The sequence below is a fragment of the Octopus sinensis genome, linkage group LG22, assembly GCF_006345805.1.
Source record: "Octopus sinensis linkage group LG22, ASM634580v1, whole genome shotgun sequence".
NCBI classification, from domain to species: domain Eukaryota; kingdom Metazoa; phylum Mollusca; class Cephalopoda; order Octopoda; family Octopodidae; genus Octopus; species Octopus sinensis.
The window spans coordinates 21091876-21107854 of NC_043018.1; the positions used below are offsets into that span (position 1 = coordinate 21091876).

General features: G+C 36.7%; 1 protein-coding gene across 12 annotated transcripts in view; it reads left to right on the forward strand.

The window, feature by feature from the left end:
• The window catches only part of LOC115223172 (E3 ubiquitin-protein ligase UBR4), a 197368-nt gene that overhangs the window by 57107 nt on the left and 124282 nt on the right, over positions 1 to 15979 (forward strand). For 8 of the 12 annotated variants that reach the window (XM_036512184.1, XM_036512187.1, XM_036512188.1 and 5 more), the window contains exons 31-43: positions 240 to 346; positions 1919 to 2008; positions 2725 to 2846; positions 4055 to 4134; positions 5214 to 5405; positions 6794 to 6857; positions 7767 to 7849; positions 9233 to 9281; positions 10804 to 10869; positions 12446 to 12481; positions 13229 to 13299; positions 13796 to 13943; positions 14973 to 15173. In XM_036512184.1, the coding sequence (XP_036368077.1) occupies positions 240 to 346; positions 1919 to 2008; positions 2725 to 2846; positions 4055 to 4134; positions 5214 to 5405; positions 6794 to 6857; positions 7767 to 7849; positions 9233 to 9281; positions 10804 to 10869; positions 12446 to 12481; positions 13229 to 13299; positions 13796 to 13943; positions 14973 to 15173 (1309 nt within the window). The remainder of the gene's footprint in view (positions 1 to 239; positions 347 to 1918; positions 2009 to 2724; positions 2847 to 4054; positions 4135 to 5213; positions 5406 to 6793; positions 6858 to 7766; positions 7850 to 9232; positions 9282 to 10803; positions 10870 to 12445; positions 12482 to 13228; positions 13300 to 13795; positions 13944 to 14972; positions 15174 to 15979) is intronic. The other 4 variants (XM_036512189.1, XM_036512190.1, XM_029793615.2 and 1 more) reach the window with 1 other exon arrangement.

The following is a 15979-nucleotide window of genomic DNA, read 5'->3' on the forward strand; positions in this document are numbered from 1 at the left end:
TCCTTTCACTTTTGGCATGGTTTCTATGGCTGGATGCCCTTCCTAATGCCAGTAACTTCACAGAGTGTACTGGGTGCTTTTTTTACATGGCACCTGCATGAGTGCTTTGATACAAAAAATACTGTTTTAATGGTTATGTAATTTGGAACAGAATATTAGTAGGTATTTTATTTAGCTGTTTATATTTCCTGTATAAATAATTCAATGTCATTATCTTGTTTGTATCTTCTTTTTATCAGTGGCTTGGATGAAAAAATATTTGTGGACTGCTTGAAATTCATGGATAGTCACCTTGAAAAAACTGCTGGAAAAAAAGCTTTTGAAAAATTTTATATTGAAACAGGAGGTAAAATAGTTTTCATTTCTAAAACATTATTTACATAGACTGCAGAAATATGTCCGAACTTAACTTAGCCATTGTTCCACAGTAACAGCCAATACTTATTTATCTACAGACATCAGTTCCTGGTCTCATGTTTTTGTGTGAAATGATGTATTACAGAAGTCATTACAGACCCATTATGCAAACCCCTACTGGGTTTTTTTCCTATACAACATAAGGAAATTTGACTTGAAGATTTACATTTATTTATTGTTATATCAGCTAACCCCTTTTACATGCTAGATCTGTTGTAATTAAATCTTATATCATGGAGTTGAACTGTAAATTATTTTACCTTGACTGGATTCTCAATGCCTTCTGAATCAATTGAACAGTGAATGTCTTTGTAAATGCTTGTTAGAACAAAGTTCTGTCCTTCGTTAGCATAATTAATAAATATACTGATCTAAAACTTAGCCCTAAATGATGTATTTACAAACAGAACACGGACATGTTATTGGTAGACAGATGGTCATGGTTGTGGTAACTCTACTTGACTAATGAATTAGTTTTGCTTCTACCTGTTTTGGTGATTAACCATTAGAAAGACATCTAACTTTTAGCAAAAGCAGGTCTCCAACAATGTATAAATATAAAGATCCTCTCAGCTGTGCTGGCCCAGAAAACTTGGCTTAATTGAAATAGGACAAGTTTTAGGGTAGGATCATGTAAAAGAAGCTAATGGAACTAGATTTGTAGACAGTTAATTATACTTTGAACCTTTTTACTGCTGAAATCAGATCTATCCACTCAAAATTTCATTACCCTTAATTATGGAAAGCAGTTTATATCATTGTTTAACGTCTGCTTTCCATGCTGGCATGGGTTGGATGGTTTGACATGTAGCTGGCCGGCTGGGAGCTGTCCAGACAACAATTGTCTATATATTATTTACTAGCAGTATCGCCCGGCGTTGCTCGGGTTTGTAAGGGAAATAACTATATAAGCATTTTTAGAGATGTAAAGTATAATAGCCATCTCAATATGGCTAACCACAAAGCAGGGTGTTACTGTAGCTTTTTACGTTCTGAGATTTAGTAATAAATTTTTAGAGAGTTACTTCCCTTATATATGCCAAAAATGCATTAAAAATGGAAAAAATTGATGGTAAATTTTTTTTTAAATCGTAGACTCATCGTAGACGCGCGCTAATACCCAGAAGGGCTCGATATGAATCACGACTATAAGATACCCGGTTTTGGTTAAACTGCAGCACAAAATGTGGGAGTAGTTAGGAATCTAAATCGTAGGAGACAGACTCTCACACAACCTCACTTTTATATATTATTTATATGCTAATCTTATCTTTTGTTGAGGAATGTTGTGTTTGAAACTACTTTCTGTTGAGACATGTCAAGTTTATTGAAGCAGTGTGACTTGCAGAAAATACCAATTCTATTTTGTGGAAGATATTTAACATCATTACTGGAATAACCATAAAATTTAACTTCACAGCAAAAGGGTTAAACAAAACTATCAAATATGCAACAACATATTTTTGATGTGTTTATTAAACTGACTAATTTTTCATTTCAGATTTATGTGGTCTGCTTCTGGCTGCTGCTAATTTATCACCCCAGTTTGCAACAAAGATTTTGAAGTTTTTCAATAAATTATTCATGCTTGGTGAGTAGACACAAATTATTTTGTCTGAATTAAATTAACACTTCAGCATTTACACCAGCTTCATCCAGCCTATATATTCTTCCTGTTTTGTGTTAAAACTGACCAGATCCTACCTCCCACACCTGTTCTACAATGTTATTCTGAAATAGTCATATTATCGAAATGTTGAAGTTATGACATAATGTATAATTAATTCAGAATAATTATCTGGTTTGGAAATTTTAGTAATGTAATTGTTTATTGTTAGAATGATATGAGTGGGCACGTAAAAGCACCATTCGTTCGTGTCCGTTGCCAGCCTCGCCTGGCCCCCGTGCCGGTGACACGTAAAAGCACCATCCGTTCGTGGCTGCTTGCCAGCTCTGTCTGGCACCTGTGCGGGTGGCACGTAAAAAGCACCCACTACACTCACGGAGTGGTTGGCGTTAGGAAGGGCATCCAGCCGTAGAAACACAGCCAGATCTGACTGGGCCTGACGAAGCCTTCCAGCTTCACAGACCCCAGTTGAACCGTCCAACCCATGCTAGCATGGAAAGCGGACGCTAAATGATGATGATGTTGTTGTAAGGTAAGTGTGAGGGGCCAGTTTGAACATAAAACAGGTAAAATATTTGGGCTGGATATGGCCAAAAGGGATATATGCTAAAGGGTTAAAACCAGGGGAATTATATTTCCTTTGAATTATATTCTTTTTTTTTTTTTTTTAATATTTTCAGCTGAAAAAAATCCAAATGACAAAGACTATGAATCCTTGTGTGGCTGCTTAACAAAATTGGCCTCGGTTGACATAGCAACACTACAGACGTGGTTATGGAAAATTGCTTTGACTACACCCCAGGTAACTTTCTCTTTTACTTAAGCATGGCCAGTTTACTAAGTTATAGAACTTTGGTTTGTTCCGTGTTTTTCTGTTAAAAACCTTAACCCTTTAGTGTTAAATTATTCTGTTAAATGTAATACTTCTTCATTCAAATTCATCATCATCATCAACTTGAATTAATAATGCATTATCTTATAGTTTTCGAGGTTTCAATAATGTCACTATTTATTTTTAGAGTGTCAATGTAGGGTAGGTGTGAAAGGCTAGATATCACTAATTTGAATATAAAACATGCAGAATATTTGAGCTGGATGTGGCCGGTTCAAACACTAAAGGGTTAATGTACAAGAGGGTGCTGAAAAGTTCCTGGTTTTAAGCGTATTATGAAAGGCCTGGTTGGAGGCCCAACTTTCCGAGTACTTTTACAGGGCTTAGGAAAACCGAATGACCTCTTCAATAAGTGTGAATCTGAGAGGGGATTATGTTGGATAAAATCATAATTAACTGATCCGCCACTATTCTCTTTTACCCAACACCAAGAACTTTTCAGTACCCACTCATATATACCTAATGACTTGATCTGGCCTAAATATATACAGTAATCCCTCGACTGTGGAGGCGCAATGGCCCAGTGGTTAGGGCAGCGGACTCGCGGTCATAGGATCGAGGTTTCGATTCCCAGACCGGGCATTGTGAGTGTTTATTGAGCGAAAACACCTAAAGCTCCACGAGGCTCCGGCAGGGGATGGTGGTGATCCCTGCTGTACTCTTTCACCACAACTTTCTCTCACTCTTACCTCCTGTTTCTGTTGTACCTGTATTTCAAAGGGCCGGCCTTGTCACTTTCTGTGTCATGCTGAATATCCCCGAGAACTACGTTAAGGGTACACGTGTCTGTGGAGTGCTCATCCACTTACACGTTAATTTTACGAGCAGGCTGTTCCGTTGATTCGGATCAACCGGAACCCTCGTCGTCGTAACCGACGGAGTGCTTCCATAATCCCTCGACTATCGCAGGAGTTACATTCCACCCCCATGATAGGTGAAAATCTGAGAAGTAGAAACAATACTCTGCTGTATATTTTTTTAAAATTATTTTTTACAATTTGTATATATTTTATTATAAATGCAAAACTAGAACTAAAAAAAATATATTAGAAAATTATTTTAAACATATTTTCAAATTCAGTACTTAGTGTTAAATGAAAAAAACTTAACTATTTTAGGATTCTACTGAAGAAGCTGCAATGAAAGAAAACAGAATGCTGCTACAGAGCCTGACTGGGTTCTTTGTTAAAGATAAAAGGTAAAGAGTTTATTTGAATCATTTCTGTGTTCCTCAATGCTTTCATTTTGTTTAATCAAACGACTATTCTCTTTTGCATATATTTTTTTCACTTACTTCAGTTAATATATATATATATGTGTGTGTGTGTGTATATATATATATATATATATATATATATATATATATATATGTGTGTGTGGAGGCGCAATGGCCCAGTGGTTAGGGCAGCGGACTCGCGGTCGTAGGATCGTGGTTTCGATTCCCAGACCGAGCGTTGTGAGTGTTTATTGAGCGAAAACACCTAAAAGCTCCACGAGGCTCCAGCAGGGGGGGGAGGGGGCGACCCCTGTTGTACTCTTTCACCACTCTTTCTTCTGTTGGCCTGCTCGCTTAGCCAGTGGGGTGGCGTCATTCGAAGACTAAAACAATGCAAACGCATTGTGACCAGCAATGTGTAACTACATCTGATGGACTGGTCGGTCACGTGATCACGTGATATATATATATGTGTGTGTGTGTGTGTGTGTGTGTGTATATATATATTTGAATATTCTCTAGTTTACATTAGTTTGTTATTCTGGTTGACACCATTTTTATTTTAAGTGTTTACCTTGAATCAAAACGTATTTAAGAAGTAAATGGCAATCCAAAGATTGATTGAAGTAAGTTTGCACAATTAAGTTTTAAGGTTCATAGGCGTAGGAGTGGCTGTGTGGTAAGTAGCTTGCTTACCAACCACATGGTTCTTGGTTCAGTCCCACTGCGTGGCACCTTGGGCAAGTGTCTTCTACTATAGCCTCAGGCCGACCAAAACCTTGTAAGTGGATTTGGTAGATGGAAACTGAAAGAAGCCCATCATATATATTGGGTTGGTGCATAATGAGTGTGGTTTTTTTTCAACAATGTAAAGTAATTCAAGCAGTCTAAGAAAATTTGTTCAATATCAAACAAACTGAACTTATTTGAAAAACTATAGAAAATGTATTGGAGATCTGTTATTGCTGTTTTTACAAATAATGAGGAACTTTTTGAAGCATAGAATCTTTTAGAAACAAAGATATAATTATATATATTTGTTTTTTTTTTTTATATTTCAGCCCAGTCAGTGAGAAAGTAGCTCAAACAATTCTTGTTACATTAATTCCAATGGGTACAAAAATTCTAGCTTCCAATAATGATAGTCAAGGTTTCTCTGATCTTGTCAGTGTAATGAGATCTTTAGCTGGAGCTGGTCAGGGAAGTGGTCATAAGGCACTGTTCCAGGCTGCTGTTGGATGGTTGGAGACTTGGTAAGTTGTACTTTTTATGCTGTTAACTCTTTAACTCTTTTTGCAAATCCATAAACCAAAATAACACATTATACTCTCTACCCATCAAGTTCAAAAAGCAAATTTTTTTACTTTATCCACTGCATGGGTAAACACTTGCAAATATAGAATTTTTTATCATTAAAGTGCTGTAAATGTAATTTTATTCACTTTAGAATATAATTTTTTTTAATACAGCATAAAATTAAATGAATATGTAACAAACGCAGCAAATAAGTTGTAAAATAGTGGCCTAAATGAGATGTATACCTCATATTGAAACAGCTTGTAGATTTTGCCATGATCCTTCTTTGACTACAAGAACACAAGTGTATCATCGATACAAACATACCTCTTTGAAACTTTCAGGAAAATGTGTCATAGAGTTTATTGGCACCTTAGAGACAAATTTCACTCTGAAGGAATTCTTTTGAAAACAAATCAAGTTTGGAGAGTTTTACTTTCCAAAACACTTCTTGTTGTCATTTAAATCTATCAAATAATACACTGTATTATCTCATTTCTTCACAACCACCAAGCTATTAACATAGTCATTCGGTTCCTGAAGAGCTGAAATCCACCGAGTTACCATATGACTCAGTGGATTTTAGTCTTACATTACAAGCTAAAGTTGGTGTTATTTGAAGCTCTACAGTAATTGTCTGATCACTTTAAGAAACACCAAAACATTCAAAGACATCTGCTAACTTTTCTAATACATTTGCAAGGCTTAATGCTATTTGTGTTGGAAGTTCTTCAACCTCTTTGAAATAATTCCCAAATTTACGCAATCTTCACTGCCAATTGTCTCTTAAATATGGCAGTCTCTATGAAACCTGTAGAAATAGTATACTTCTTGTGTGTACCTCTGGTAGTTAGTTCTACAGGTGTCATAATTTGTAAAAGACTAGCATTTCTTCTTTATTGATAATGACTTAAAGTAATTTCTCTGTAACAATCATTGATAACACTGTGTGCCTGAGTCTAATAATTCTTCCTAATTATTCTTCAATAGATATACCTACATATATTTACCACTATTTAGTGTGTCCACAAATAATGCACCTGTTTCCCTGGTGGTTAATTAGATTATTTGGTTTCATGATTGAATATTATATTGAATGAAATGTCATCTCACAGACAAGTATAATGACAGATACTAATAATATGAAGTATTAAAGTTAACAATAATTCATCTGAGATGTGTTACAAGAACTTGGGTGGGTGGGACTAGAAAAGTTAATTAGCATACCAAGAAATTATGCATTCGTTTATATTGATATAATTTTCACTCCACATACTGGAATTAAAATTGAATGCAATCTTAGATTTAGCTTCAATGCTTTAATGTTCCTTAACATTTATTTCAGTTATTCTCACCTTTCTCAAAAAGATGTCATGGAAAAAATCAAAGAAAATGTGAAATCTGGAAAGGTAAAAAATTTTTAATCACCTGTGAGCAAGAGAAAAGAAAAAAAAAAAGAAAGAAATCCTGTTTTTTTTTTTTTTTTTCTAAGCCAGAAGGCTGGCATTTTTCTTTTGGCTAATTTAACATTTTAGTGAAATTTGAACATCTATATTCTTATTTTAAATCTCTTTTCTACTTGAGTTAGGGTTGTTAGGAATAATTTTATATTCAGAAGTCCTTACCAATAGATCTTTTCTGGAGCAAATCTGACTTTTATGTTGTTTTGTCAAAGTACCCCTACACACATCAATGGTTCTATTAAGGTTTGAACTTATTACAGTGTAGTCATTAATCCATCATTTGAACTGTAAAGCTATTGTTGTCCATACCTCTACTACTCTTATGCAATGAGAAAAAAAAAATTCACACCTGAAGTCTTTCTGATCTTTCTGATAGATACCCTGCAAGACAAGCACAAAAAATTTAATTAATTAATATACTTTAGTATAAATTAAATTAAAATATTCATTGTATACAGTGCTGTTTGTAAACAAGGATGATTTAGTGGATTGCTGTATAGGTTGACACATGTCTTCCTTAAAGTATATTGATATATTTATTGTGAGAAATTTTATAAAATATATGTTTATTATGGATAACTATCAAAGATATTCAAGTCTACATAACTTATTTTTCCTGTGGTCTGCATTTCCAGCAGAGTACTTAATCCCAAAGTCTCCTGTCAGTCAAATTCTCATGGCAATAAAACAATTTGCTATCAGTTTCATGTGGTAGGTCTCAGTTATTCCACACTTGGCAAATTGCTATAAATTTCTGTTAGTCCTAACATCTTTCAGTAATAACATAAAATAATCAAGTTTGGGGGTCGTCTTTATTCTTATGTATATCACTTTTTCTTGTTTTTGTTTTTGTAGCATCTGTCCATCTTGGATGCAATGTGTTCCTTGCTTTCTCACGTGGGAGAGGTGCTCAGTGCACTGAAAAGAAATTCTGAAAGGTAAATTCCGATACTTACATAAATTGTTTGATTTTTGTGTTCTGGCACCCCATCATTATCATCGTCTTCTTTCCAGCTACTCCTGCCCACCATTGCATAATGCAAGGTAGCCGTGTTTCTCTTCTATAGAAAGACACCTGTGCTTGCCCCTCTATTATACTTAAATCTCTCGACACCTGACATAAAACTACTAATCCTTTCCCTTTCAACACCCTCGAGGGGGCCTTTTCCTTTCTTGTTTCTTGTACTTGACAACCTTACTAATGCTGTCACACTCTAACCTTTCATTATCTGACACAAGAGCCCCCTCCTCCATTGTCCCCTCTCCTCTCATAATTCCTTGTCTTGCAAGTTACTTGGTGATCCTGCCACTGCTAGTGCCACTTAAAAAGCATCTAGTCCACACTGAAGTGGTTGGCATTTGGAAGGGCATCCAGCTGTAAAAACCATACCAAAACTGACCTCACCCGTGCTGGTGCCATGTAAAAAGCACTCGGGGCCACTTTATGGGGTGGTTGGTGTTTAGGAAAGGCAAAACTAACGCAGTAGCCTAGGGTGGTCTTCTAGCTGGCCTGCTCCTGTCAAACTGCCCAACCCATGCTTGCATGGAAGGCAGACGTTAAATGATGATGATGAAGAGTATTCAGCCACCATTCCAAAGCTGATATAGAAACTCAATGCCAGTCTGATGGGGCCAAAGCCTACCCTTTTGCTCCAATATCTGCTTTGGCAGTGTTTCTGCAATTGGATGCACCTTCCTAATACCAGCCACTTTACAGAGTGTACTGGGTACTTTTTTTGTGGTACTAGCACTAGTAAGATTACAATGTAGTTTGCAAGACTAAGATCCTCATAGACTGAGTGGAGCTACAGTAGAGAGGGAGGTAACCTTATGCTATAAGATGTGGGGGTTAAAGTTTTAGGGAACAGACCGGAACAGATTTGTTGCTGTGGAGGAGCTGCATGGCTACTCATGTTATCGAGGAGAGGGTGGGAATCATTAGGTATGAGACACCTTTCTGTATAACTTGATTAACTATCCCAGGTGCTAACTGTGTATCCTACCTCACCAGATATTTTGAGCGTCCTTGCAACTATTCCTGATGGACCCACAGCTTTTCCTTTCTGCATGCCTTTAATCATTTGATCAACCATGCTGCTCTCAACTTGAATTGCAGGTCTCTCCTTGTAGGGTCAGCATGAGAAGGTCCCTCTTTATCCCATGTATTCTACATGTTCAATAAGCTCTTATAGTAGCACTTCAACACCATTTTCTTGTGTATAATTATTAGATTTGGTTTTATGACTGTAAAAGGTTTCAGTTTTCCCCTTGGAGTTATCAAGTCGGTTCTAATGTGTCTGTTTTCTTGTTTTCTTTTACAGAGGTGGAGCCACTTCCCCTCCAATAGACCATGATGCTACAACTGCACAGGTAAGAACAAATCAGATTAGAGCAGAGCTTGGTAAACTAATGTCATTGACTCCTTCAAGGAATCATTTGATAACCTATACACCTCCATCAACCCAGAAAGGATGGCAGGCACAGTAGACCTAGGCAGAATTTGAGCTCAGCGTAAAAATGGACAGGATGCTGCTAAGCATTTTGCCTGGTGTGCTAAGGATCCTGCCAGCTCACCACCTTAATTTCTGAAATAATATTCATCATCATTCTTTGACATCCGTTTTCCATGCTGGCATGGGTTGGATGGTTTGACTAGGGACTGGCAAGCCAGAAGGCTGCACAAGGCTCCAATTTGATCTGGCAAGGTTTCTACAGCTGGATGCCTTTCCTAATGCCAACCACTCCAAGAGTGTAGTGGGTGCTTTTTACGTGCCACCGGCACCGACCACTTTTGGATGGTACTTTTTACATGCCAGTCGGTGGGGGGCATTGACCATGATTGGATGGTGCTTTTTTACGTGCCGCTGGAATGGGGAGCCAGTCAGTATAATTAATAAAAAATTTTTTGATTTAAAAACAATAATTCCTTTATTCTTTTGTGTTGTTACTGTTTTTTTAATAAGAAATATTTAAAGAAATGTAATGGAAACAATCAATAAAATTGAGAAAGAGCAATAAAAGTTCATATTGATACAGTCGGAATATATAATGTGAAGGCACATGGTTCATTGGTTAGAGCATCAGGCTCACAATCATGAGGTAGTGAGTTCAATTCCCAGACTGTGTGTTGTATTCTTGAGCAAGACACTTTATTTCACATTACTCCAGTTCACTCAGCTGTAGAAACATCACTGGTGCCAAATTGTATCAGCCTTTGTCTTTCCCTTGGATAACATCGGTGACACAGAGAGGGGAAGGTGGTATGCATGGGCGACTGCTGGTCTTCCTTAAACAACCTTGCTTGGGTTTGTTCCTTGGAGGGGAACTTTCTAGGTGCGATCAGATTGGAGCCTGGAACAGCCATCTGGTTCGCCAGACCTCAGTCAAATCGTCCAACCCATGTTAGCATGGAAAGCGGATGTTAAACAATGATGTGGTGAATCCGATGGTCATTCACGACCAAAGGAGGTCTTTATCCTATATAATGTGAAATATCTGTTTAGTGAATATTAGTTATTGCATTGATATTTGGTTTGAAATTAGCAAGTTTTATCCTTAAATTACTGCACTCTTCCTGATGCAGTTTGCTAATATTTCAATGTCCTGAATCTCAGAATCGCTTCAGGCGTTTATTGGATCCCCACTGCACCCTGGAGATCAATATCGACCACTTTGCTGACAGCTGTATTAGGCCTAACAAAATGAATTGTGTTATTAAAACAGTGGTTGCGATGAATGTTTTTTTTGTTTCCTCGTTAAATTGTTCTTATGCAAAGATCTTTTTTCTTTTCTTTCCCCAAAACGATCTGTTTTAATGTTTCTAAAAAATTTTTTAAAAATCAAGCATCAAACATATCTTCATGTTGTTTACTTTTTTTATGATTCTTTATAGGATTTGGATAGTGATTGGGCTGATGAAATGGGTGGAGATGATGAAGATTCTGCTGCCGAGGATTCGGTATGTATTTAATTTTGTTCATCTGAGCACAACCTGTTTAAAAATTAATTTACTGTTTGATTTTTGTACAGGTATTACTTACAAATTCATTACTTCTGAAAAATTGATAAAAACGCAAAAATAATTGGGAGTATCATATCAATTTTTAATTTCAGTTTTAGGGATCCCAATAAAATTTCTTTAAGCTTGAGTCTAAAAATTGTATGATATAAATTTAAGTGATAAATATTTAGAAACTATAGTAAGCTTCTTGTTTCAGTGTCTTTTTGAAACCTTTGTGGAAAATTTCTTTTCAAACCAACATTTCAGAAGTCAGTCAATTTCTGTGCAGTTTTGTAATGCTTCTCATGGTCATACATAATCATCATTATCATCCTATCATCTTCATCATTTGAAGTCCACTTTCCATACAGAGGAAGGTTGGATGGTTTGACAATATCCTGTGGGTCTGAGGGACTGCATTGTGCTTTAGTGTTTTCTTTGGTATAGATTCTTCAGCTGGGTGTCTTTGGATGTCTTTTTTTTTGTCTTTTTTGTGGCACCAGCACTTGTGAGGTCACCATGCAGCATGGTAGACTAAAATCCCTTTCAACTGAGTGGAACAGCTGTAAATGAGGAGGTGGTTTTATGCTAGGGGATGAGGAAAATGTAACAGAAGGGGGCCAGAATAGGACAGGTTTGTTGTTGTAGAGAAGCTACATTATAGAAGAGAGTGACCAGGTTGGAGGTGGAAAGTGATAAAATAGTGGTCATGAGATGTTATGGTGGACCCTTGAGATACAAGGTGAATAGATGTGAGTGGGGAACAGGGAGTGGGGGTGAGTAGAGGCTGCAAGTGTATGGGAGAGTGAAAGATTGGGAATGGGTGAAGAGGTGATTAGTATGAAGAACAAGTATTGAGTGGGGTGATAAGTAAGGGAGAGCAGGTGGCTAGTGTAGAAATTAGCTAGGGGTGAAGGCTGGATGTAGTGGTGGTGGGGAGGTAGGTAAGGGGGAGGAGATGACTGACAGTGCAGAAAAGGTGGGGGTGGTGAGTAGCAGAATAATAGGGAAATGATAAGAAAATATGAGAGAGAAAGAAAGAGATAGACAGAGAGAGAGATGATGATGAGGTGTGATTGGGTAGGTTGCAAGTGTGTAGGTAGGTGGGAGAGACGAGTAGAGTAAATATGGTCTTGTATATTGGCATTGTTGTCGTTTCTGTTGTTTTACTGGGTTTCCATACTAGAATGGATTTTAACCGTTAGGTTTGCTCTGCTATGAGTCCCCACTTTTCTTAGTTGGTTCTTCATCATTTTTGTGAGACCCAAATTCTTGGCATCCATTCTCTCATCATTTCTTCTCATACCTTTCATGGTTTTTTTTTGGTTTTTTCACTGCTGCGAGTACTTTCCATTGTTGGGAATTGGCACATTTTCACCAAGATGCATCCAGCATCCAAGTGAAAATGTCCAAACCAGAAGAATCTCCTCTCTCTCTTAGATACATTGAGCTGATGCTTTTCATGGCTGCTCTTCTCTTAGCATATTTTTTGCTCTGCCTTTTTATTATTTTTTTTTGTTTGTTTTACATTTAGCCTGAAGAGGACGAACAATATCAATTACCACTGCAGGTACTCAATGTTAAATTCTAGTTCAGTTTTATGAAGTTGTTAAATACTTAACATTGTGTGCTATGTTGGTGACTAGATGTCTTCTTAACTGCATGACATAACCTGTTACTTAACAATTTGATGCCATGTTATTTCTGAACAGCTTAGCATTATCTAGTTCATTTCCCGTGTGATATGATATGTTATGTTTTTGGAAGCATGACATGTCGAGTTAACTGTCTCAAAAATAGCCTTACCAAATTTGTCTCTCGCCTTTTGATTTAGCTTCTACAGTCAGAGCCCACGTCTCACTTAAACATGCAGCAACACAGCTCTCGCGTTTTTGTTTGTTTGGTCTACCTTTCTCTCGCAGGAAGGTGACAGTTGTGTTAGTCCACACCTTTCTAACTAAACTACATTTTCAGCTTCAGCATTAATTTGTTAAGTAAAAATGAAAAAAAAAAATAAAAAGAGACCCCTCTTACTACTACTACTACTACTATTACTACCGGTGTTATTGCTTTGTTACCAGTCTTTGTTACTCAGATCTATTACTATAATTGCTTTGTTACCAGTGTTATCCTGCTTTGTTATCTAAGTTTTTACTTAGAAATGAAACAATTTTTTTTTTTTTTTTTTTTTTGATACAAACTATTGTACACAAAGCATTGAAAATTAAAATCGCACACACACCCCCACAGAATTCATATTTACATTGATTTCCTTCATAGTTTCATCTATTTAATCTTTTTAATTTATTTGTTCCAGGATGAAGAATCCCTGAATAATAAACTATGTACATTTACAATAACTCAAAAAGAATTCATGAACCAACATTGGTAGGTATTGTTAAACTATCTTTTTTTTTTTTTTTTTTTTACTTGTTTCAGTTATTAGACTGTGACCATTCTGGGGCACTACTTTGGAGAATTTTTAGTCAAATGAATTGATCCCAGAACATTTTCTTTTCTTCTTTAACCCTTTAGTGTTCGCATTATTCTGCCAAAATGAATGCTTTTTCATCTACACTGTTTTGAACCAATCATGCATTATCTTGTAGCTATGAGAATTTGATGAGGTAGCTGTTAATTTTTAAAACGATATTGTAGGGTTGGTGTGAGAGACCAGATCTGGCCAGTTTGAACATAAAACAGGCAGAATACTTTTGGCCGGATATGGCCGGTTTAAATGCTAAAGGGTTAAGCCAAGTACTTATTCTATCAGTCTTTTTTTGTTGTGTAGATGTTTCTGTATGAATATAATGCTTGGATAAAATATATTTTAGGCAATGCTATTTGGTTGGGAAACTAAAACTATTTCATTTTTGTTCTCCAGGTATCATTGCCATACATGTAAAATGGAAGATGGGGTTGGTGTATGCACCATTTGTGCCAAAGTTTGCCATAAAGACCATGACTTGTCCTACGCCAAATTTGGCTCCTTTTTCTGTGATTGTGGAGCCAAAGAAGATAGTAGTTGTCTGGTAATTCATTTTATATTGATCTCAAAACAACACACACACACACAGATTTTTCTTATATTTAATTGCTTTCAGATGCATTTGAAGCACCGTTGCTACTTGATAGTGAAGTGATTGGTTTGATGTTGCAGTGGAAGAGGTAATCTGGAGAAGAATGACCTAGAGTGTTAGCCATTAAATGTGAAATATCTGAGAAGAGTGAGATTAGAAGTTTGAAGAATGAACTGTCTGTATGTAGCAAAGGTGTTTGTGTTGGTGTGATTATATAATAGGTGTAGATGAGATATGCTGTGTTAGAAGAGAAAAAGAGAAAAGTGCTGCAAAGTGTCAAGTGTGGATAGTAGGTGTGGTAGAAGCTGATCGGTGTGAACCTGTGAAATTGTGTTGACATCAAATTTGGAAATGATGGGAGCCACAGGAAAGAGGATCCAAAAGAAAAGGTTCAAAACAAATGAACAGATGGTGTTGTGTAGATTCTTCTTTCCCTTGTCAACAAAACAATGAAGGCAATAATGATATGAAACGATATGCATCTTGCTTTTTTTTTTTTTTTAAATCAAAGAATCAATGTAAAGTTGTAATTCAGTTTTTAGCTCTAAACAGCATCTAGATCAGGCATGGGCATCCTTTTTTTTTTTTGTTTGTGAAGCGGGCCACATTAGCCATAGCTCATCAACTAGCAGGCCACACTACTAATAAAAAATTCAAGGTAATATTTTGTTAGGTGTGCTCCTCAGAAAGTCTCATAGGCTGTAAGTTGCCCGTGACTGATCTAGATTTGGGCTAAAAGTAATCCTGATAAACAATCATTGTTGTCCCTTGTTGGTTTGTTTGTTGTCTTTTTTATCAACATATTTGTCTTGTCTTGAATTGTGTTTCATACTGATTTACATCAATCACAAGCCATAAATCAAACAAAGAATTTTCTTGTTGTTTCTCTTCTTTAATGATAATTAATATGATGGTGTGAAATCACTCCACAGACAATTAATCATTATGTTTATTGATATTGTCTCTTTTTGTATCGTTTAGGCTTTAGTAAAGCGCACACCACAGAGTGGTTTGGACATTAGTGGTGCAAACTCCAGTCCCTCCCCTTTCTCAGGAGAAACAACATTACCCAGTTCTTTGCGTCGGAAGCTATCTTCTCCAGCCCCAGCAGATAGGACTGATGGCTTCAAGACTACTGACCAGTCGGTAAAATTAAGTGAAACTCTTTGCAAACAAATCGAAGTAAGTTCACTGGAAATTTTCTGATGAATGCTTGAAATGTGTTGTAGATGAGAAATGGCTTTAAAAACTTTAGTCACCAAAAAAAAACAAAAAAAAAAGATCTTTTTCAAATGCATTAATGAAAAAAAAAAAAAGCATGGAATTGTAGTTTGTGTGTTAAGAAGATAGTGGTGTGCTGAAAGGACCAATGGGGCTAAATGCCTGTTGATGTTGTGTATTCTTTTATGCCTTTGAGCTCCTGTCCCCTTTCTTTTCATTACTCCCTACTCTACAGACCAGTGAAATAGGTACCAGTCAGCTACTGGGGCTGTTGCAATTGACCATCCATCTCTAGTCTGTGTAGCTTTAGGTCAGATGTGACAACTATTAGTGATAGCATAAATTAATTGTCTGGCACCTGTGCGGGTGGCACGTAAAAAGCACCCACTACACTCACGGAGTGGTTGGCGTTAGGAAGGGCATCCAGCCGTAGAAACACTGCCAGATCTGACTGGGCCTGACGAAGCCTTCCAGCTTCACAGACCCCAGTTGAACCGTCCAACCCATGCTAGCATGGAAAGCGGATGCTAAATGATGATGATGATGATGAAAAGAAACTAAAAATATTATTGACAGTGATGAGGATGTTGGTAATTAGAAACCACAAAGTAATTAATATAAAAATGTTCTAATTTATACTTCAGTTACATCGTCATTAAAATCCTGGAGAGCTTCAATGGTTTAATACACTTTCAGGAGAAAGTGTTTCTGTGACGTGTAACGGCTGTTCAGTTTTGTACTGGAAACATAGTAAATAGTTTATTGTT